Below are 22,840 nucleotides of genomic sequence, written 5' to 3' on the forward strand. Positions count from 1 at the left end.
GGGATGCGAGGCAGGTATATCACCACTTTATTCTTTCTTTCTTTTCTGTCTTTTTATTTCTCTATTCCTTTGTTATTTCTTTCATTTACTCACTCTTTGGCTGCACCACTTTGGTAGTCTAGGGGTTCTATCTGTGTACATTTCACTTTTTCTCTTTCTTGCTTTCTCTCCTTTCCTTTCTTCTAACTATAGCTAAAAGTCAAAATTCAAGCTGTACAATAACTGGATTATGTCATATGACGTTGGTTATATTTTTGTACACTTACTTCTAATAATTTTTTTTTTTTTTAAAAGAACAGAGGGGGAAAGTTTAGAGATGTGTGGGTCAAGTGTTTTTTGCACATTGAGTGGTGGGTGGCTGGATCGCGCTGCCAGTGGTGGAAGCGAATTTTGTGCAATCTAAACAAAGTCATCATATTTTGTACATTACTGGTTTTCTTTATGCTGCTGCACCTCGGTCAATGAAGAAAACTTGACCAATCTCAGCCTGCCGTGGTTTAATTTCACTCTCCGTATCCTCCACAATTTCTTTCCATAGCTGGTAGGTCATCTACACAAAAGAGAATAAAGGTGTGAAAATGGGGCACGGGACGAGAGTGGTATAACAAGAAACAGCATGTGCAAGACATGTACAAGAAGGGCATGTTAGAGTGATCGGGGGAAAGTACGAGAAGGAAGAGTAGAGCAGGGGAGAGGGGAGAGGGGGAGAGGGGAGAGGGGAGAGGGGGAGAGGGGAGAGGGGGAGGGGGGAGGGGAGAGGGGGAGAGGGGAGAGGGTGAGAGGGGAGAGGGGGAGGAGGGAGAGGGGAGAGAGGGGAGAGGGGAGAGGGGAGAGGGGAGAGGGCGAGAGGGGAGAGGGAGAGGGAGGAGAGGGGAGAGGGAGAGGAGAGGGGAGAGGGGAGAGAGGGAGAGGCGGAGAGGGGAGAGGAGAGGGGGAGAGGGGAGAGAGGGTGAGAGGAGAGAGGGGAGCGGGGAGAGGGGAGGGGAGAGGGTGGAGAGGGGGAGAGGGGAGAGGGGAGAGGGAGAGAGGGAGAGGGGAGAGGGGAGAGGGAGAGAGGGGAGAGGGTGATAGGGAGAGAGGGAGAGAGGGGAGAGAGGGGAGAGGGGACGAGGGAGAGGGGAGAGGGAGAGGGGAGGGAGAGCGGGAGATGAGAGGAAGAGGGAGAGAGGGAGGAGAGAGAGGGGGTGAGAGGGAGAGGGAGAGAGGGGAGAGGGAGAGGGAGAGAGGGGAGAGAGGGAGGGGGTAGAGGGAGAGGGGAGAGGGGAGAGGAGAGAGGGGGAGAGGGAAAGGGGGAGAGGGAGAGGGAGAGAGGGAGAGGGTGGAGGGGGGAGAGGGAGGGAGGGGGAGAGGGAGAGGGGTAGGAAGAGGGGGGAGGAAGAGGGAGGAGGGAGGGGGGAGGGAGAGGGGGAGAGGGGGAGGGGGGAGGGGGGAGGGGGGGAGAGGGAGACAAAGGAAAGAGAGTGTAAGGAGGGGGGGAGAGGGGGAAAACAGTCCTTATAATTTTGATAAGAATTTGTGCACAATTAAAATTCCAATGTGTGTTGAGAATCCAATGCCAACTTCAAACGCACCAAGTATACAATATTGACAGCATGCAGAGAAGCTCCCTCTAAACTGTCCCAAGGTTAGATACTGCATGAAGCTTCCTTTATCCTGTTCTGCTGAACAGTGCCAGACCATAGAAACCATGGGCGAGATGCGAATAAAGCTACCTCTAGACTCTGCCAAAATTCATCCCATTTCAACATAGGTGAATGATTTGCATATAAATCAATTTTTAATCAGTAGGCAAAGTGTACGTGATTCACTCTGAAGAGCTGACCACAAAGTTTAAATTGACACCCCAGTCCAGGTTTGATTCTGATGTTCTAGCGGCAGCAGAGGGTTGGGCAGTAACATTTTGCCGCTGGGACTAAAAAGTTAACGGTCTGATGTCTGAAACAAGCAACAATGAACGAGTTCCAATTAATTTTCTAGCACAAATTACAGGGTGAACAGACTTATGTAACTCAATCTCTTCATCTTATTGTATCCTTTGTACAATGGCTCTAGGGCTGATCCAGTGTACACACTCTAGTTAATAATTCATTTTAATTTCACGTTCCTTTACCTTTGCGCACCGGCCGATTCCGTAAGTCTTGGAGAAGGGCCCGAACAAGGAGTGCAACACGTGCAGAGCCTTTGCCACTGTGCACATCCACCGATGGTCACCCTCCTGAGGACAAACACAGTGAAACATACGTTGAGTGAAATTGCCCGCGGTCGATCATCTTAACATGGACAATCTCATATTTTCCTACAACGCAGGAGGAGTCCATAAAGTCTACGTTGTATTTCAGAGTAATGCTGCTTCCCCACTTTTAACCCAATCTCCGTGACGTGCCGGTGAACTCCCCCACCTACCAATTCTCCAATCACCTGCCCACTTACTGCGGCCAATTTATCTATCAACTGGCACGTCCTTGTGATGTGGGGGGGAAACCTGATCACCCAAGAGAGATTCTCACAACCACAGGGGAGGGCGTGCAGACACCGCGCAAACTCCACCCGAAGTCAGGATCGAACTTGGGTCGCTGAAGCGGTGAGGTAGCAGCACTGTCTGCTCTGCCACTGTGTCTCAACTCTGTGTTCACATTTTAATAACACAGAGGCCAATAATAATAATAATAATAATGGATGGGATTTATATAGCGCCTTTCTAATACTCAAGGCGCTTTACATTGCATTATTCATTCACTCCTCAGTCACACTCGGTGGTGGTAAGCTACTTCTGTAGCCACAGCTGCCCTGGGGCAGACTGACGGAAGCGTGGCTGCCAATCTGCGCCTACGGCCCCTCCGACCACCACCAATCACTCACACACATTCACACACAGGCAAAGGTGGGTGAAGTGTCTTGCCCAAGGACACAACGACAGTATGCACTCCAAGCAGAGGGTACAGTGAGATGGAGAGGAATAAAACAATAAATTGCCGGTTTCAGCACTGTTAAATCTCTGATTTACAGCCTTAACGCTACGATAGTGATATAACCCATAACAACAGGGAAGGCCATAACAAAATTGCACTGAAGAAGGGTTTCGGCCAGAAACGTTGCCTATTTCCTTCGCTCCATAGATACTGCTGCACCCGCTGAGTTTCTCCAGCACTTTTGTCGACCTTCGATTTTCCAGCATCTGCAGTTCTTTCTTAAACAAAATTGCACTCTTTTTGATTCTCCTTTAAGGTGATCCTGGAAGACTACCTTTACGTGCAGTCCCTGACAGGCTGTCCCACATGAAACACCTCAGGCCTGAAGAGAGTAGATGTAGAGAGGATGTTTCCACTACTGGGAGAGTCTAGGACCAAGTTCAAGTTCAAGTGAGTTTATTGTCATGTGTCCCTGTATAGGACAATGAAATTCTTGCTTTGCTTAAGCACACAGAAAATAGTAGGCATTTACTACAAAACAGATAAATGTGTCCATATGCCATGATATAAATATATACACACATGAATAAATAAACTGGTAAAGTGCAAATAACAGAAAGTGGTTATTAATAATCAGAGTTTTGTCCGAGCCAGGTTTAATAGCCTGATGGCTGTGGGGAAGTAGCTATTCCTGAACCTGGTTGTTGCAGTCTTCATGCTCCTGTACCTTCTACCTGAAGGTAGCAGGGAGATGAGTGTGTGGCCAGGATGGTGTGGGTCTTTGATGATACTGCCAGCCTTTTTGAGGCAGCGACTGCGATAAATCCCCTCGATGGAAGGAAGGTCAGAGCCGATGATGGACTGGGCAGTGTATACTACTTTTTGTAGTCTTTTCCTCTCCAGGGAGCTCAAATTGCCAAACCAAGCCACGATGCAACCGGTCAGTATGCTCTCGACTGTGCACCTGTAGAAGTTAGAGAGTCTTCCTTGACAATCCGACTCTCCGTAATCTTCTCAGGAAGTAGAGGTCTTACCCTCAGAATAAAAGGACGTTCCTTTAGGAAGGAGAGGAGGAGCAATCTCTTCAGTCAGAGGGTGGTGAATCTGTGGAATTCATTGCTACAGAAGGGTGTGGAGGTCAGGTCAATTGATATTTTTAAGGCAGAGATAGATACTGTATTAGTACGGGTGTCAGGTGTTATGGGGAGGAGGCAGGAGAATGGGGTTAAGAGGAAAAGATAGATCAGCCATGTTGATTGGCGGAGTAGACTTGATGGGCCGAATGGCTTAATTCTGCTCCTATCACTTATGAACTTATGACACACCCCTGCGGTAATAGTTCTATAGTGTGGTTTGGAAATTGGTTGCAATGACCTGAAAGGACACGAGCACAAAATGCACAGCTCACCAGAAAATAGTCACGGAAAAACTCAGGCAACTCCATGCTGATCAGGTCATCATCCAGGGGCAGTAGGTAAAAGTCCCAGTCATCGATCGTTACATCTGCAGAATGTAGACATAAATGGGTTCAAGGATGGTGAAAAAATATCAACTGTAAATTGTTTCCCACTTTCCCAGTACTGAGCCAGATCTTTTCACGGGTTCCTCCCTTGAATGGTTGGCTCTCCACAGCTTGGCACTTTTCTCCCTGTGACCACATGGATTTCACGCAAGGTTTAGTTTAGTTTAGCGATACAGGGCAGAAACAGGCCCTTCGGCCCACCGAGTCCGCACCGACTAGCGATCCCCACACATTAACACTACCCCACACACACACTTGAGACAATTTTACTTACATTTATACCATGCCAATTACTGCGATACTGATTGGGGATGATCAGCCATGATCACATTGAATGGCGGTGCTGGCTCGAAGGGCCGAATGGCCTACTTCTGCACCTATTGTCTAATTAACCTGCAAACGGGGTGGGAGATTGCAACCTTCACGTGGTCCGCCCTGTTTCGACGAATGCAATCAACCCAGCGTGCACAATCAAATAAGATCAAATAGTACAAGTTGTCCTACAACTTTAGACTGTGCACGCCATACGCAAGAAGAACCTACAAACCTGTACGTCTTTGGAGTGTGGGAGAAACAACGAAGATCTCGGAGAAACACCCACGCAGGTCAAGTGTAGAACGTACAAATTCTGTACAGACAGCTCCAGTAGTCAGAATCTAACCCTGGTCTCTGGCTCTGAAAGACAGTAGCTCTATTGCTGTGCCACCATGCCACCCTAGTGCAAGGTGTTCTAGTTTCCAACACATCTCACAGCAGTGCTGGTTGGTAGGTTAATTAGCTATTGTGAATTGCCTCTGGAATGTTGACAAGCGGGAGGACAGCAAATCAATGTCAAATGCAGTCAGTTGTAAAGCAGGGCGATAGGGAAGGGCAGCGGCAGCAGACGTTAGTCAGACAATTTTCCGAATCGTTCATTTAATCCTTTAAACTGGAGCCTGCCTTTGCGAATACGTCGCATTATACATGCACTTCCCACCGTGGTATTCCAAATGCGGAATTAGGGATTGAATGTCAAAATGTTGACAAGTCATATTAATAATGTACATGCAGGGTTCCTTTTACAGTCAGCATTGGATCAGTTGAATCCGTTCACTTGGGTCAGCTGAAGCTTAGTGAACCATAAGAACAGCCATACTTGACATTGGTTTAAAATGGCATCTGTTAGGTAGCGCCTCTGATAGTGCAGCACCTCTTCGAAGAAGTATCTCGACTCGAAACATCACCCTTCCTTCTATCCAGAGATGCTGCCTGTCCCGCTGAGTTACTACAGCATTTTTTTTAAATTTATCTTCGGTTTAAACCAGCATCTGGAGTTCCTTCCAACACACCTCTTCGATACTCAGCATCGTCAAGGACTGCCCTCACCCCAACCACAGTCCGTTTACCTTCCTACCATCCGGGAGGCGCTACAGGTCTCTCCGTTGCCGGACCAGCAGGTCCAGGAACAGCTTCTTCCCTGCGGCTGTTACATTACTCAACGCTGTACCTCGATGATTGCCAATCACCCCCCCCCCCCCCCCCCCCCCCCCCCCCCCCGGACACGCCTTCCACCAGGAAAAAATAATTGCACTACTATGACTGTATGCACGTAAATAGATTTATTTATTGCTCATATTCTATGTTCGCTCTTCTGGGGAGATGCTAACTGCATTTTGTTGTCTCCACTGTACACTGCACAATGACAATAAAGTTTGAATCTGAATCTGAATCTGACAGCCTTCAGTGTTGACAGTTACTACAGTGCTGGCACCAAAAATCTTCTTTCCCAGTAGAGTCACAGAGCCGCACAGCAGGGAAACAGGCCCTTCGGCCCACCATGCCCAGGCCAACTAACTTGACGTAGTGGGATAGTCCCACATGCCTGCATTTGCCCCATAGCCCTCTCCACCCTTCCTACCCAGATATCTGTCCAGATGCCTATGCAGCATCCTCTGGTAACTTGGCCAAGATAACATGTACTGTAATTTTAAAAGAACATATTGCTTACCTCCAAAGATGCCCTCTTCCTCCAGCACTGTCTCACACATGTAGAACTGAAAAACAAGGACATGGATTACAATTTATTTCCTTTGCCACATGGATGATAATTTCACACACTAGATACTATTACTCGATCCAAATTAAGCTTTTAAGAGGCTTTTACATTGGCACATGTATGTGCAGGAAATGATGGGATATTGATCATGTTCAGGCAAAGGAGATTAGTTTAACAAGACATCATGGTTGGCACCGACAATGAGGGCCAAAGGGCCTGTTTCTGTGCTGCACATTTCTATGTTCTACATTCAGCAGTTGGAAATTGCTTTGGGAGATGCTGAGGATGTGAAAGATGCTGCAGAAACGTTTCACAATTCTGCTCTGGCAAAGTCGGCACTTGCTGGGAGTTTAACCCCAACCCCAGTCTTTACATAGGGATCCTCCCCAGCTCATGGATGCCCAACTGATGTAAGCCCGAATATATGAACAAACGTTTGGGAGATCGGCGGGATGGATTTACCATCTGCTGCGGGCTTGCAGGCATCTTCTGCCATGGGAGAACTCGATTCATGGCTGCAATTCCAACTGTTCAAGTTACGAACAGTTCCCAGGAACAGAACCCTGCCTTACCCTAGGGACGACCTGTATTTATTTCCACCTTGAGCCACCCTCTTCAGACCAACACAGTGGAGGTCCTGCCAGCTCACCTTCTGAGGAGTGAATATAATCTTGTATTTACGAAGCCTGCCATCAGCTTTATCAGCGTTAACAATCTCTGAAAGGAAAGATACACGGTTCTTTACTCTGTTAACCCAGCAGTGTCGTGTTCCTATCAAGCTGAGAAAATATATTAATGCATTCAGGGGAGAAGGATCATTGTGAAACACAATTTCTTCTGGCCTATTAAACTGGCATTTGTCGAACTAGACTCTAAATCAAGGTTCGTCTCAGGTGGATGGAGCTCTTCACGGCCTCTAGCTCAAGGATGACTTAATCAAAGATAATTGAAATCAGACCTTCTCTTTGGCTACACCAATTTGGTAGTCTAAGGGTTCTATCCTTGCACATCCACTTTTTCTCCCTCTTGCTTTTTCTCTCTTCTTTTCTCTTAACTTTAGCTAAAAATTAAAATTGAAGCTGTGCAATAACTGTATTATGTCATACGCCGCTGGTTATATTTTTGTACATTGCTTCTAATAAATAAAAATTAATATATATATTTTTTTTAAATCAGACTTTCTGGTTGTTACATTTTGCCATTTGCAGAGGTTTGCTGTGTGTACCTTGGCTGCTGTATTACAACATAGCAGGAGCAATTCATGGTGAAGCAATTTGAGACGCAACTGGTGAAAGATACTCTGGAAATGTAATTCCTGTTCTTTTCAACATGACACTGACTACATTTCAAAAGCCTTGATTGCAAAGCCCTCGAGAAGGTTCTGTGCTGGTGAAAGGGGCACAGTCCTTTTGTTCCTTCAGGCAAGGCTACAAAACAACTCTGTTAAATTCCAAAGATAGATACAAAAGCTGGGGAAACTCAGCAGGACAGGCAGCATCTTTGGAGAGAAGGAATGGGCGACGTTTCGGGTCGCGACCTTTCTTCAGATCTTCGGTTTAAACCAGCATCTGCAGTTCCTTCTTACACATTTTGTCTGTTAAATTCCATATATTTGTGCACCTTCTCATTTGGATTAGTGTTGGCTTTCCTTCTGTTCTCTCTGCAAATGCTGACATGTTGTGTTCCAGCAATCTACACAAGGCAGTCAGTGACTACAAAGAGTATTCACACAATTCAGCCTGAAGAGAGGTCCCGACCCAAACTATCACCTGTCCAAAATAATTTTATTGTATGTCTGTATATGTAATAATAAAGAACGACTGACCTTAGAGATGCTGCCTGACCCACTAAGTTCCTCCAGCACTTAGTGTTTTTAATACAAAGAGTAATATAGCCACATGGAAACACCGTGGCAACTGGTCCTGAAACAGGGTTGCTACCCGAAACCCGAACTATTTCCTTCCTTCCCTCCTCCCTGCTTTAGATGCTGCTCGACCCGCTGAGTTCCTCCAGTAGATTGTTGGTTGGTGCATTGATCACTGACATGCTGCTCCATCCAGTGGCTAGTTGTGGAATTGAAGCTCATCTTGGTGAGTTCCCAAACTCAAGTGGCTCCACCAAAGCGTCTGTATTTGCAGAGAGAACAGAAGGAAAGCCAACACTAATCTATGAATTGCTCCTGCTATGTTGTAATACAGCAGCCAAGGTACACACAGCAAACCTCTGCAAATGGCAAAATGTAACAACCAGGTGCTTTCCTGCAAACTGTGAATGTAAACCTCATCTCTTCAGAACACTGATCTTGGGGTCCAAGTCCATAAGTAGCAACACAAGTGGACAGAGTGGTAAAGAAGGTCTATGGCATGCTTGCTTTTATAAGTTGGGGCATTAGGTATAAGAGTAAGGATGTCGTGATGCAGCTTCTTTGTATTTTGGTTAGGCTGAATTGCACAGATCTTAATGACTATTTGGAGGTTGTCTTCACCAACGAAGGCTGGAAGAAAGGTGGCACGGGGTTGGGATAATTGTTTAAAATTCAGCCTGGATAGAGTGAGGAAAAGGATCTGTTCTCCTAAGTAGAACAGTCACCGTCAAGGGCGTACAGAGAGTTAAGTTTACGGGTGGCAGGAGTATGGAGAAAACATTTCACACAAAGTCATGATGCAACTTTAAAGGACGTTGGTTAGGCCGCATTTAGAGTATTACATGCAGTTCCGGTCTCCCCATTACAGGGAGGATGTGGAGGGATTGGAAAGGGTGCAGAGGAGGCTTACAAGAAGGGTATTAGCTACAAGGAGCAGTTGGAGAGGCTTGAATGCTGGAGGTTGTGGGGAGACCTGTTGGAAGTATATAACATCATGAGGCATAGATAGGTTACACAATCAGAACCTTTTTCTCAGGAAGGAAAGATCAAATACCAGAGGGCAGAGCTTTAAAGTGAGAGTCTCTTTTTTTTTTTTTTACACAGAGGGTAGTGAGTGCCTGGGACGAGTTGCCATGGTGGTGGTTGAGGCAGATACAACAGTGCCACATAAGAGACTTTAGGATGGGCATTTGGATATACAGATAATGGTGGGATATGAATTATGTGCTGGCAAATGAGAGTTGATCTCGGCATCATGTTCGGCATAGATATTGTGGGCCGAAGGGCCTGGTCTTGTCCCAGACCAGGGGTGGGGAACCTTTTCATATTGGAATGCCGCATTAAGTTAGCTGTAATCTAATAAGGCCGCATTCCAAAAAACTTCAAATAGATATAGGATTATTTTGTTGAATCTTCTTTTACTCTTTGGTATTTTAAATACGTTCATTTTAAGATTAAAATAAAAATAATAAAAGACAAACAAAAACATATTGATAAAAATAAAAGGATTTGTTCTACAAAATTTGGATTCATTCAAAAGGCCGCACTTAATGGCCTAGAAGGCCGCAGGTTCCCCACCCCTGTCCCAGACTGTTCTATGTTCGAACACTATCAGGTATTGGGTTTGTGGTTCCAAGAATGGTAGAAAATCATCAGGAGAGGACGGGCAAGGGATTTTATTTCCAGGCTTCTCTCCCACATCTCTGCCAGCAACCCAGCAACACAATCACGGCAGCTTCCGTGAAGAGGCTCGAGTGATTAGGGTGAGATTGGTTTACATGAATGAGAGAGACCACAAGATGAAACATAGGATCACCCAAATCAAAATGACTTTTTAAATTTGATTATCGCTTTGCAGTCACCCAATCTTACCTGCTACATGCTTCACACTGGAAATCCGAGGACGAACAAGAAAACACAATCTGCAAAAGGTGGATACAACACATCAAGTAAACACTGAGGATTCGAGAGTCTTTAAAATAACATCGGGTGTGAAACCTCATTGTTGTTTCATGTCAGACTTTTGGAAGTAACTAAAGAAATGTCCCATCAGTGAGTGACAGACAAAGATACCATCAACCCTGCCCCTCTGACCACACTCTCCCCAACCACATGGAAGCCCCCACTTCCCCAATACTCACTGGTCACTGACTCCCACAACTGGCTTATTGTCCAGTTTGTACAGCTTCTCCACATCGTGTTGCTGCAAAACAATGGAAAGTAATCAACCATTGTCACAAGAACCAGCCATCTACAAGGTTTGAAGGAAACTCAAGAGGCAGCATGTCATCTGGACACCTCTTTTATTCATCAGCTATTGCACTCTTATTCATTGGCATGGCTCCACTTGTACCGTTCACACACTCATTGCCTCTGCCCAGTCACACATCTTCCCTTCCATCTGTTAACTCCCCCCCCCCCCCCACCCCGACACTTTTATCTGCAACTTAAAACATCTTTAACCTCCGTTAATTCTCTTCGCCAAGATATCTCCTGAACTGTTGGGTAGTTCCAGGACTTTACATTTAATGTTTTATGTGTCATTCCTAACTGTCACTGTATGTCACGTTGGCATTTGCGGGCAGAGCACCAAGGCAAATTCCATGTATGTGAATACTTGGCCAGTTTATTTCAGATTTTCAGCACCTGCAGTATTTTGATTTTAGAAAATATAGGGAATACACAACAAATTCACCAGATCTGAACAGGAGGATAGATTCAACAGTAGGTGCAGATGTTTTGCACTGCCTGAAATATTAAACAAACCCCTTAATTAAATGTGTGTATTCAGCTAGCAGCCTGTCAGTCAGACACTACTCAAAGTGTTTTGTGCATGCATTAAAACAACAGGGAAATAACCACTGGAGAAGCAAATGTTACAGTGCTCTCCAAATACTGCTGAAAGTTTAATTGCTAGGTGATCTATTTATCAAATTGTTCTATGCTGCCACAACTCTGGCGATTTTCCCAGATTGTTTATGCAAACCTAACTAAGTGGGCAGGTGACCATCTTGGACAAAACAGCCCGAGAGGCAGAGCATTATTATTTTGCTGTGACACTGAAGAAACTGCCAGAGGCATGGTGAGAGTGGAGTGGAGGCACAAGTCATAATGCATGGTTATCAGTGGATTTGTTGTGAAGGCTGTGGGCGGGGGCTTACAGGGGAAGTGGATGGTGCGATCGAACGCAATGGATCACAGAGATAACAGGGCTACAATCACAAAGGATATTCTTGTACAGAGACAACAGATGAGGTTCAGCAGTCAGTAGCATCCTACCTTCAGAATAGAGACATTTGCAATCCGGTCCAGAGGGCTCATCAGGTCGGCTTCAATGAACAAATCCTTCTTTCCCGGCAACTGAATGTGTGCAGATCCCACGAGAAAAGAAAGTGAGGAATTCTGAACTCAGGGTGATTCCATAGTACAGTCGGAGAAACAAAATGTCTTCCTGTGTAAGTGATTTCAGTTTGCCCAGATCAGTAGCAGATATTCTCATCCCTTCAGTGAACAAGTCTCGTCTCCCTTCTCCCTTTCTCCCCATCACCCTGTCCATCCCCATTCTGTCACCTCATCTTCCCTCCCTGTCACCCCTTGCCGTCTTCCCTACTCCTCACCTCCATCTCCCCACCGGTCCTCATCAGTTTGGCTAGATCTGAACCGTCACTCTCCCTCTTTCCCCCTTTCTCCCCATCACACTGTCTATCCCCTTCTGTCACCTCATCTCCCCTTCCTGTCACCCACCCCCCCCACCCCATTATTCCCAACTTCTCACCTCCATCTCCCCTCCTGTCCTCATCAGTCTGGTCAGATCTGTATCATCGCTCTCCCTCTCTCTCCATCCCCTTGCCTTTCTCCCCATCTGCCTTCACCATTAACCCATCACCCCTCACACCATCGCCACTTACCCTGTCCCTCTCCTCCCTCCATCTTCATCAGCTTGCCCAGATTAGCATCTGTCATCTTGCCTTGCTCCACGTACCATCCCAGTCTCACCTTGCTATAACCTCCCACCTATCTCCCCCATTACATCGCAGGTAATGACACGTCAAGGCAGACCAAGATACCTCATCCAGGCTTGTCCTATTTGCCTGTGTTTGGTCCATATTAATCTTTTCTATCCATGTACCTGCCCGAATGTCATTTAAATGTTATTATTGCCATATTAAAGACCTGTCTGAAGAAAGATCTCGACCCGAAACGTCACCCATTCCTTCTCTCCAAAGATGCTGCCTGTCCCGGGTCGAGTCGAGTCCTTTCCTACCTTGAAAAACATCCTTGAACTACATCTCCTTTGATGTGTTCAAGAAGGAACTGCAGATGCTGGAAGATCGAAGGTACACAAAAATGCTGGAGAAACTCAGCGGGTGCAGCAGCATCTATGGAGCGAAGGAAATAGGCGACGTTTCGGGCCGAAACCCTTCTTCATTGATCAGCCTCCATGCCCCGGGGGCTCCTCCTGCAGCGGGTGAGTTGGGTCCCGCTGAGTTACTCCAGCATTTTGTGCCTATCTTCAGTTTAAACCAGCACCTGCAGTTACACATTCTTACACATTATTGTACTAGCCTCAACTACCTTCTCTGACAGCTCGTTCACCACCCTCTGTGAGAACTGCATTTCGTTGTCTCTGTACTGTACACTGACAATGACAATTAAAGTTCAATCTGAATCTGAAATTTTTGCCCCCCCAAGTTCCTCTAAAATCCTTCCCCTCGCCTTAAACCTATGCCCTCTGATTCTCGATTCCCTCTATACTCGGGGGTGGGGGTGGGCGTGGGGAAACACGGGGACTGTGCCTTCGCCCTATCTGTTCCCCTCATGAATGTATCTATAAGATCACCCCTCAGCCTCTCCCACTGCCCACCCCGTCCTCATCGCTCTGGCTGATCAGTCGCTCCTCCCGGTGCATCTGTGACTCTGCCAGTGGTCAGGCGCGACCCCGGGGCGGCTGTCCCGCTCTCCCTGCTCACCTGCTCCAGCAAGTAGACCAGCTGGTCCCGGGCGAGCCGTTTCAAGACATCAAAGTCTGGCAACGATGGAGCATCCTTGCGGGCCGCCATCTTGCCGCAGCGCCGCTTCCGGGAGACAGCAGCAGCAGCCGCCACTTCCGGCCGCCGTCGCCCAGCAACGGGAGTAAAGGCTTCTCCTTGGCGGCTAGGCCCAGTTTAAAATTAAAGGTGAACACAAAATGCTGGAGTAATTCAGCGGGACGGGCAACATCCCTGGAGAGAAGGAATGGGTGGCGTTTCGGATCGAGACCCTACTTTGGACTGAGAGTCAGAGGAGAGAGAGAGACGCAGAGACATGGAAGGGTAAGGTGTGAAAAACAGACATCAAAGGAGATGTAGTTCAAGGATGTTTAAGAAGGAACTGTGCAGATGCTGGAAAATCTCCTGGCAAACTTGGAATGCTTATTCAGATGCCTGGTGACAGAAACACTGAGGGCTGTAGTGAGTTGTCACAGTGTCTATCTATCTGCCCAGCAGGCGATGCTGTGATCAATATAGAAAAATCATTAAAACGGCAGAAGTTTGCAGTTTAAGTTGATTGAAAGTAGCCTGAAGCTACATGCTTCAAGGCAAGTGTTCAAATTTACATAGTTCGACTTATTCTGATATCGGCTACCCATCCATCGATTCAGGCAGAGTTCAAGAGACCGTAGTGTTTTATTCTCAGTAGGTAGACAAAAATGCTGGAGAAACTCAGCGGGTGCAGCAGCATCTATGGAGCGAAGGAAATAGGCATCGTTTCGTACACATTTTTGTGTACCTTTGTAGTTCAAGGATGTTCTTCAAGGTACATGACATTCGTCTCTTCAAGTCGAGAAATAAAATTTGTTTGCGCCCTGTTTGCTTCAAGGTAGGAAAGGTGTCGACCCGAAACGTCACCCATTCCTTCTCTCTGCGATTATGGCTATTTCGCTGAGTTACTCCAGCATTTTGTGTCTATCTTCAGTGTAAACCAGCATCTGCAGTTCCTTCCTACATGTTAAAACTAGCTCAGTCTGGGCTCATCTGTGACTCGTGAGCGCGGTCCTGAGGGCAATAGCACCCCAACCCCACACCTACCCACCCACCACCACAGCCACAGCACCCTCACCCCAAGTCCACACCCACTCTGGGGATTCTTGGCAAGAGAATATCAGACCCCCAAGCAAATAAAACAATATTTTGTGTAATTAGAAGCAAACAGGGCGCAAACATTTTATTTCTCGACTTGAAGAGGCAAATGTCATGTGTTCACATTCATGATTAGGTAGTGTAAGATTTGCTGTAACCAGTTCTTTAAGTAGGGTGCCACTCCCTGGCTTCATTGCATATTAGCAGCAGAGGGCTTCAGGAGGAACATTGGTACCTCAGCCACCTGTATTATGTAACTAAACTGTTCTCTCAAGCCGACAATAAACTTCAAAGTAAAAGTGATGTTTTAAATTCTGCTGCAAGGATTTCTCAATGTTTTGATGTGAAAGATCAAACCTTTAAATGGGTTTAATGTAATTTAAAAAATCTAAATTTTAAACAGTCCTTCAACCAAATATTATGTACCTCTCTCAATCTTTTAGGGTGGAAAAATAGAAGATTCATTTTTGAAGAGGGACCTCTACTTAATCAAGATATAGTATAGTGAAAACACTTTGTTTTGTGTGCTATCCAGACAAATCATACTACACAGGGGTACTGTCATACACAAGCAAACAAGTGGGAAAATTGTAGTGGATAAAATCAGATCCTCTTCTGGGATAGCAGTCAAAGACTGCCAATACACTTGCAACTTTCAGGGCTCAAGTCTCCCAAATGTCAATGATCTTGGCTTGGAAGATAATTTCAGGTGCAAGACACAACATGCTTTGTCAAACTAAACAGCCAACATTTAATTCAAATAAGGTACACAGAGGAATTTGCGGCACAGATTTATTCAGTCCAAAGACAAATAGCATGAAGAGGAAATGATTCTTCAATGTTTAGCTTTATCTTAGAACAAGATGGATATTTAAAGTTGTGCACATTACAGTAACATTCTACATTGTGTGTCCGTTAAGAAAGGGCACACAGAATCAGTTAACTGGTGACCCATTACCGAGTGAAAATGTTTTGTTCTTTAAACAGAACAGCCAGGCTATTTTCCATGGTCTGATTCGTCCCTTGAAGTCCAGCGACTACTTTGGAAGCCCAGATGAAATATTCTTCAACTCTTTCCTCGGTCCATCCTGAGCAATGATTCAATAGAAGTCAGAGTAAGATAAGGTTCCAACCATGTAGAGGTGTTTCTACCCTCTGGTACAATCCATTCCCCACTAGAATGCAAACCGGCCATAATGTAGCATCTTATCACATTCCTCTATGCCACATACTTTGGTGGAGGGACTTTTGTAGCCAAATGCAATAACTGTCTTTCATAATGTATTGTCCAACAAACCTTTGATTCCCTATTCAGTTGGTCAGGATATTTATCCCAATACCAGGGCTGAGGACATGGGCAGCACAGCAATTATCCTGGTGACACAAGGAACTGTGGATGCAACAGTCTCATTGGCAAATGTTCAAATTACAATCAGAGAAAGAAGCTAAAATGAATCATTGCAGATGGCATCTTGTGTGTAAAGTGTACAGTGCATTTCACTTTGAGGAAAGAATACGGCACCATCTTAGGAAATTAGCTCAGTATGGGAGAGAGGGGGCAGGCATGTGAAGTGGCAAGGAGAGTGGCAAAAGACACAAAGTGCTGAAGTAACTCAGTGGGTCAGGCAACATCTCTGGAAAACATGGATAGCCAATGTTTTGGGTTGGGACCCTTCAGACTCTCCTACTGGGTAACTTTAAGTGTCCAGAGGCATGAATTCAAAACCTAATGAACCAAAACCTAATTAATTAAATCTGGAATGAGAAGCCAGTCCCAGAGATGGCGTCCATACAGCTACTGGATTATCAGACAAAACCATGTGGTTGACAACTTCCAGCGGCAAAGGGTGTATGCCATATTTACTCAGTCTTTGTAACTTTATCGACACCCTTTATGTGGCATATCTTGGGTATGCAAAACAAAGAATATCACTGTGACTTGTCACCTGTGACAATAAAGTATAATTAATCAATTCATTCATTCATTCATTCATTTGTCTTGCCCACATGTGACTCCAGTTCCACCACTTGGCTGACTCTTGACTGAATGGCCCAGTGATCCTTTCAGTTCAGGGAAGACAGTCAGAACCTTTTTCTCCAGGATGGAAGAATCAAATCCTAGAGGATATAGCTATCTGGCGAGAGTGGCAAAATTTAAAGATATGCAGGACCGGTATTTTTTAACACACAGAGAGTGGTGAGTGCCTGAATGCCCTTGCTGGGGTGGTGGTAAAGGCAGATGCATTAGTGGTGTTTGAGAAACTTTTGGATAGGAAGGAATATGGATTATGTGCAGGCAGGTAAAAGAGTTGGTCTTGGCATCATGTTCAGCTCAGACTATGGTCTGAAGGGCCTGTCCCTTTCACTGTATTGTTGCATGTTCAATAGGCCTGAGGTCAGTGGATTCAAGTCAAGAGTGGGGGAACACTGGCATAAAGAGTAACACCCTTGGAGATAGACACAAGACGTGGACCCGAGCTGAGAGTCGGAGTCAGAATGGCACTGACCTCTTGGCGTGCAGCGCTTAAGATCCCGCAGATTGTACAGTTTGTCTGCCAGTTTCACCAGTTTGGCTTCACGGCTGCAGTGGGGCGCGTGTTGGATCTGAAGCTCCTTCCGCGCCGCCTTCGACAGGGCTTTATCGTCCGTCACCTCGGCAACGACACTCCGGACCTTCTCTCCAAACTTCTCCTCGATCTCTGCCAGCGTGGTGTCAGTGTCCTCAACCGTGTCATGGAGAAGTGCGGCCTTGAGGGAAAGCACAGGAGGATCTAGGTCAGAAAGCACAGGGGCATCCCAGTCCCATCTAGGCCAACACTTGGTTGGTGCAACATTCAGCTCTCGATCAGAGGTTCGAAAACAATATCACATAATCTGAGGTAGACAGAAAATGCTGGAGAAACTCAGCGGGTGCGGTAGCATCTATGGATTTCTCCAGCATTTCTTGTCTCCATAGATGCTGCCTCACCCACTGAGTTTCTCCAGCATTTCTTGTCTACCTTAGATTTTTCCAGCATCTACAGTTCTTTCTTAAACACAGCCATCATCCAAAGCATGCTCACTTCATCAATTACAGTCTGGTTCAGCAGTTTAGACACTCACTCCCGTAATAAATTACAGCGCATAGTTAACAAAGCATCCAAAAGCATCAGCACTCCCCTTCCATCAATAGAATCACTCCATCACAAACGGTCCGTGTCAAGGGTGAAGAAAATCATCTCTGATCCCTCCCACCCAGCTCACCACATCTTCCACCTGCTGCCATCAGGAAGGCGCTACAGCTCACTGCCCGCCAAGACATCTCGATTTAAAAACAGTTCTTACCCACACGCAATCCGAATTCTGAACACACTATGACAACAGCACATATCCTCCCCATGCATGTGCTGTATATTGTATGATGTTGTGTTTTATGTTATGTTTGACGGGAATCAGCCTACCTTGTAACATCCTGTACTGAACCTGAATTCCACCAGCTTGACTGTGTGGTCATTAAATAATCTAATCTAATCTAATCTAATCCCGTAATATGGCTTTATGCAGGGGGAGTGTTGTGTAATAATAAATCATAAAGGATCTTTATGAATGAGAGGGGAACCTAGTTTCGGACATAACATGCAAGTGTACGGGCACAGGCCTGGTCTGCTATTTTGCCAAGATCTGGATGCATAGTGGCGCAGCAGTAGAGCTGCTGCCTTACAGCGCCAGAGATCCTGACTACAGGTGCTGTCAGTACAGAGTTTGCACGTTCTCCCTGTGACTGCGGGGGTTTTCTCCGGGTATTCCTTTTTCCTCCTACACTCCAAAGATGTCCAGGTTTGTAGGTTAATTGGTTTAGGTAAAATTGTAAATTGTCCCTAGTGTATAGGATAGTGCTAGTGTACGGGATGATTGCTGGTCAGCGTGGACTTGGTGAGCCGATGGGCCCATTTTCTGCTCTCTAAAGTAAAAATCTCTATCATTCATAAAGGGTAGATAGAAGGGAACTGTGTGAAGCCCAGGCAACAACATCCTTAAACGGCCAAGATAGACTCACTAAGGAGATAATTTAAAAGATATTCACCTGCAAGACAACCACATCTGTAATTGCTGCTTCGTGGGACAGGATTCGAGAAACGCCTATAAACAGAAAGAAAAGCAATTTCTAACCTGTAACATTCTCATTGGCAAATGTTCAACTCACAATCAGAGAAAGAAACAAAAATGAATCATTGCTGACAGGATCTGGTGTGTAAAGTGTGCAGTGCACTACACATAGAGGAAAGAGTAAGGTATCATCTTAGAAAATGAGCCCTGTACGGAAAGAGGGGGCAGGCATGTGAGGGGGCAAGGAATTCCACAGATTCACAACTCTGAGTGAAAACGTTTTTCCTTATCTCAGTCCTAAATGGCCTACCCCTTATTCTTAAACCCCTGGTTCTGGCCTCCCCCAACATGGGGAACGTCTAGCCTGTCCAATCCCTTAAGAATTGAATATGTTTCTATTTGAAAGAGAAATAATCAAGGGGACTGGCTGTTCAAAATAAACCATTGTAGATGACAAAGTTAGACACAAAATGCTTGAATAACTCAACGGGTCAGGCATCATCTTTGGAGAACATGGACAGGTGATGTTTTTGGTCAGGACCCTTCACTGGAAGAAGGTTCCCGACCCAAAACATTACCTATCCATTTTCTCCAGAGATGCAGCCTGATCTACTGAGTTACTTCAGCATTTTGCATCTATCTTTGGTATAAACCAGCATTTGCCATCCCTTTGTGTTACAAAGTCAATGGCAACTTGTGTTTACAGTGAGCTTCACACAGAGGAACAAAACACCTCCAAGCACTGATTAGAAGTATTGATTCTGAAGAAGTTTATTGGCCAAGTATTCACATACAAGGAATTTGCCTTGGTGCTCCGCCCGCAAGTGACAACGATATACAATGACAGTTAGGAATGACACATTAAACATTAATAATAAAACATTATTGATTAAACATGTGAATTAAATAAAATACCAGAGCAAAAGGAGGCCACAGATTTTTGGTTATTGAGTAGAGCTACTGCTCGTGGAAAAAAAGCTGTTTTTATGTCTAGCTCTTTGAAAGACTCTTTCCATTGCCTTTTGAGGAAGTTATAAACATTCAGCTCTGTGAAGAAAACGTTTGTGTCATTTGGAAGGTAGAGTTCACTAACACTGATGTTCTTCTGAAATGTATAGGAAGGAACTGCAGATGCTGGTTTAAACCGTAGACACAGAAAGCTGGAGTAACTCAGCGGGACAGGCAGCATCTCTGGAGAGAAGGAATGGGTGACGTTTCGGGTCGAGACCCTTCTTCAGGCTGAAGAGTCACCCCATTCCTTCTCTCCCGAGATGCTGCCTGTCCCGCTGAGTTACTCCAGCTTTTTGTGTCTATCTTCACCAACACTGGTGTTCTTCATAAAAATATCCCCCAAGTTGTCACCCCACAATCAGCAATGGCTTCAACTGTGGGACCCCTCAGTTGCAGTAAAACGCTGTACAGTCGCTTAATAATAATAATAATAATAAATTTTATTTAATGGGCGCCTTTCATACATCTCAAGGACACCTTACATAGTAATCGGAATAAAAACATATAATCGGAATAAAACAAGTAATTAAAGACATCACAGTGACACAAATTAAAAACAGAATTCAATCCAAAAACAGAAAATCAAAAACACAGTGTGAAGAGAGAGCAGCGGCAACCAAAGCGTGCCAGCGTCCACTCTAATGACCAGAGCATTAACTTTTCTCTCCTGCAAAACTCACAGCTTAAAGGACTTCAACGTTTCTCCACCTTGGTCAAAATAGAGTACCTATCTTTCGTTGGCTGTGGGAATGTACTGCTGTATAGCTCACAAGGCGACAGTGTATGGCATAGATAGACACAGAGTGCTGGAGTAACTCAGCGGGTCAGGCAGCACCTCTGGAGAACATGGATAGGTGGTGCTTTGGGACCCTTCTGCTAGTGTTGGACCGAATGGCCTGCTGGTGACAGTGGGCCAACCATTCAAAAGTATTTTACGACTGAAACAATGAACTATATAAATATATAACAATGAAATATATAAGTCTCTCTTTCTGCGAAACAGCCTGTACTCCGGGAACAGGAAATAGATTGTAACAAACCTTGTGTTTGGATACAGTGAACGCGGGAGGGATTTCCTTAGTAATTTACAAACGGGCCGAGCGGACCCCATCCCCCACCCCCCCATTTACCTTACCCAGGGGGTGGTTGATGTACGGGGTTTGCTCCGGGTCTTTGCGCCGCTGGCTTTTGTGTTTTCTCGCCGCAAAATCGGCAGCGTCAAGGATTCGCTGCACGTCTGAGGCCATCGCGCTGTGTGTCCAGGGGAGGAGCAGAGAAGCACCCACAGCCTGCCCGGGAAAGGGAACAAACCCGCCCCCAAACCTGCACTCGTCCTCGGCACAAGCTGCAACTGCCCGAGGCTGATGGGCTGAACCCCCTTTTATCTGTTCTTCACCTCTAGCCTTTGTCACTAATTCTACCCACCTGCCCAATCAAACCTTAACAGACTTTGTCAAGAGTTCAAGAAAGTTTATTGTCATGTGTCTCAGATAGGACAATGAAATTCTTGCTGTCAAGTCAAGTCAAGTCATTTTTATTTATATAGCACATTTAAAAAACAACTTTCGTTAGGCAAAGTGCTTTACATTGGTATAAGAATAGTATAACAAACAGCAGTGGTTCTTAGATTAAATACAATAGATTAAATTGCACCAGCACAACAGAATATTGTAGGCATAAATAAATACAGAACAGATCAGTGTGTCCTTATACCATTGAATATATATATATATACACACACATAAATAAGCATATAAAGTGCAATAGGCTATTAAAGTTCAGATTTTTGTTTGATTTTAGTAGTCTCAAACAATCTGGAGATGTGAGTCTCAAACGCAATAACACTTGACAATCTCCATCCTTCTATTCAAACACAGCTTTACACTGTAATTCGATACAAGTGACAATAAACTAAACCATTCTGTCATACGCTCCACAACCTAAACATGTTGGATTTTAAAAAATGTTGTTACTTCACAACTAAAGGTCACAACTTTTAAAAAAGTGTTGGAATAACTAACTCAGCAGTTCTGAAGGGTCCTGACCCAAAGCGCCATCTCCTGGAATGTGGTTTCCTGGAATGTGGTTTGACCTGCTGAGTTACTCCAGCACTTTGTGACCTTTAAAATTTTTTTGAAATCTTACCCTTGGCTAGCCTTGAGCACAGCAACTCCTGTGGCATGCTTCCCCTGGCTTCTGCTAGCCCACCAGTCGAGCAAGGCCTTCAGTAAACCAGTGGGTTCCATCTGAACCCTCCCTGAGAACATTTGGATATTTAGTTCAGTTTAGTATATTTGGTACCGAGGTACAGTGAAAAGCTTTTGTTGCGTGCTAACCAGTCAGCAGAAAGGCAATAAATACATGATTACAATCGATCCATTTAGTGTATAGATAGAGTCATAGAGTGATACAGTGTGGAAACAGGCCCTTTGGCCCAACTTACCCACACCAAACAACATGTCCCAGCTACACTAGTCCCACCTGCCTGCGCTTGGTCCATATCCCTCCAAATTATCCATGTACCTGTCTGTTTCTTAAATGTTGGGATAGTCTCAGACTCAACTATCTCCTCTGGCAGCTTGTTCCATACACCCACCACCCTCTGTATGAAAATGTTACCTGTTATAGATTCCTACTAAACATTTTCCCCTTCACCTTGAACCTATGATCCTCGATTTACCTACTGTCAAGACACGATAAGGGAATAACGTTTAGAGCAAGGTAACCCCAGCAAAGTCCGATCAAGGATAGTCCGAGGGTCACCAATGAGGTAGATAGCTCTGGACTGCTCTCTGGTTGTGGTAGGATGATTCAGATGCCCGATAACAGCTGGGAAGAAACTGTCAATGAATCTGGAGATGTGCGTTTTCACAATTCTGTGCCTGATCTTTTTCGTTTTCACATCTTTTGCCTGACGGGAGAGGGGAGAAGAGGGAGTGGCCATACAAGAAGGATATGAACATCAGCAGACAATTGGTTCAGACAGACCCCTCAACAGCTGTTGCCTGGACCTGTGAATGGCATTTTGGCCAGGCCCAGAAGACTGAGGAGATGGACACTTGATTGATTCACCCCCATCCACATCAGGTGCCCAAAGGCAAGGAGAGGCTGAACTGCAAGCACCAGCTGAAAGTCCCCCTTCAAACATCCAAGGGCTGCAACCCCGCACACAAATAAACACCATGCAGCATCTCCCCCAGGCCACGGAAATAGTCTGAAGATCTTGACCCAAAACGTCATCTGTTCATGTTCTCCAAAGACGCTGCCTGACCTGCTGAGTTACTCCAGCACTTA

The 22,840-nt window shown here is 45.4% G+C and overlaps 2 protein-coding genes across 2 annotated transcripts in view; both read right to left on the minus strand.

Moving 5' to 3' along the window:
• Positions 1 to 13,435, minus strand: part of vps33b (VPS33B late endosome and lysosome associated) — a 36,590-nt gene extending 23,155 nt beyond the window's left edge. Inside the window, exons 1-9 of the mRNA XM_033015151.1 lie at positions 13,301 to 13,435; positions 11,610 to 11,690; positions 10,472 to 10,533; positions 10,203 to 10,252; positions 7,116 to 7,183; positions 6,419 to 6,464; positions 4,318 to 4,412; positions 2,111 to 2,215; positions 454 to 550 (exon numbers count right to left, since the gene is read on the minus strand). Of these exons, the coding sequence (XP_032871042.1) occupies positions 454 to 550; positions 2,111 to 2,215; positions 4,318 to 4,412; positions 6,419 to 6,464; positions 7,116 to 7,183; positions 10,203 to 10,252; positions 10,472 to 10,533; positions 11,610 to 11,690; positions 13,301 to 13,390 (694 nt within the window). The 5' untranslated portion in view covers positions 13,391 to 13,435. The remainder of the gene's footprint in view (positions 1 to 453; positions 551 to 2,110; positions 2,216 to 4,317; positions 4,413 to 6,418; positions 6,465 to 7,115; positions 7,184 to 10,202; positions 10,253 to 10,471; positions 10,534 to 11,609; positions 11,691 to 13,300) is intronic.
• Positions 13,436 to 15,175: 1,740 nt separating this feature from the next.
• On the minus strand, positions 15,176 to 20,882 carry hddc3 (HD domain containing 3). Its single transcript, XM_033014781.1, has 4 exons — positions 20,682 to 20,882; positions 18,513 to 18,568; positions 16,957 to 17,197; positions 15,176 to 15,537 (listed from the first exon to the last, which is right to left on the minus strand). Exons 1-4 carry the CDS (start codon positions 20,791 to 20,793, stop codon positions 15,404 to 15,406), a joined length of 543 nt encoding a protein of 180 aa, XP_032870672.1. The 5' UTR covers positions 20,794 to 20,882; the 3' UTR covers positions 15,176 to 15,403.
• Between the last annotated feature and the right edge of the window lie 1,958 nt (positions 20,883 to 22,840).

The sequence above is a fragment of the Amblyraja radiata genome, chromosome X (genome assembly GCF_010909765.2).
Source record: "Amblyraja radiata isolate CabotCenter1 chromosome X, sAmbRad1.1.pri, whole genome shotgun sequence".
Taxonomy (NCBI): domain Eukaryota; kingdom Metazoa; phylum Chordata; class Chondrichthyes; order Rajiformes; family Rajidae; genus Amblyraja; species Amblyraja radiata.

What these genes read in the sequence shown, in the direction of transcription:
- hddc3 (XM_033014781.1), bottom strand. Translation starts at nt 20,793, where the DNA reads ATGGCCTCAGACGTGCAGCGAATCCTTGACGCTGCCGATTTTGCGGCG. An exon ending in GTACATCAACCACCCCCTGG is followed by an intron (nt 18,569 to 20,681) that starts GTAAGGTAAATG and finishes TTCTGTTTATAG; the next exon opens with GCGTTTCTCGAATCCTGTCC. An exon ending in CAGATGTGGTTGTCTTGCAG is followed by an intron (nt 17,198 to 18,512) that starts GTGAATATCTTT and finishes CTTTCCCTCAAG; the next exon opens with GCCGCACTTCTCCATGACAC.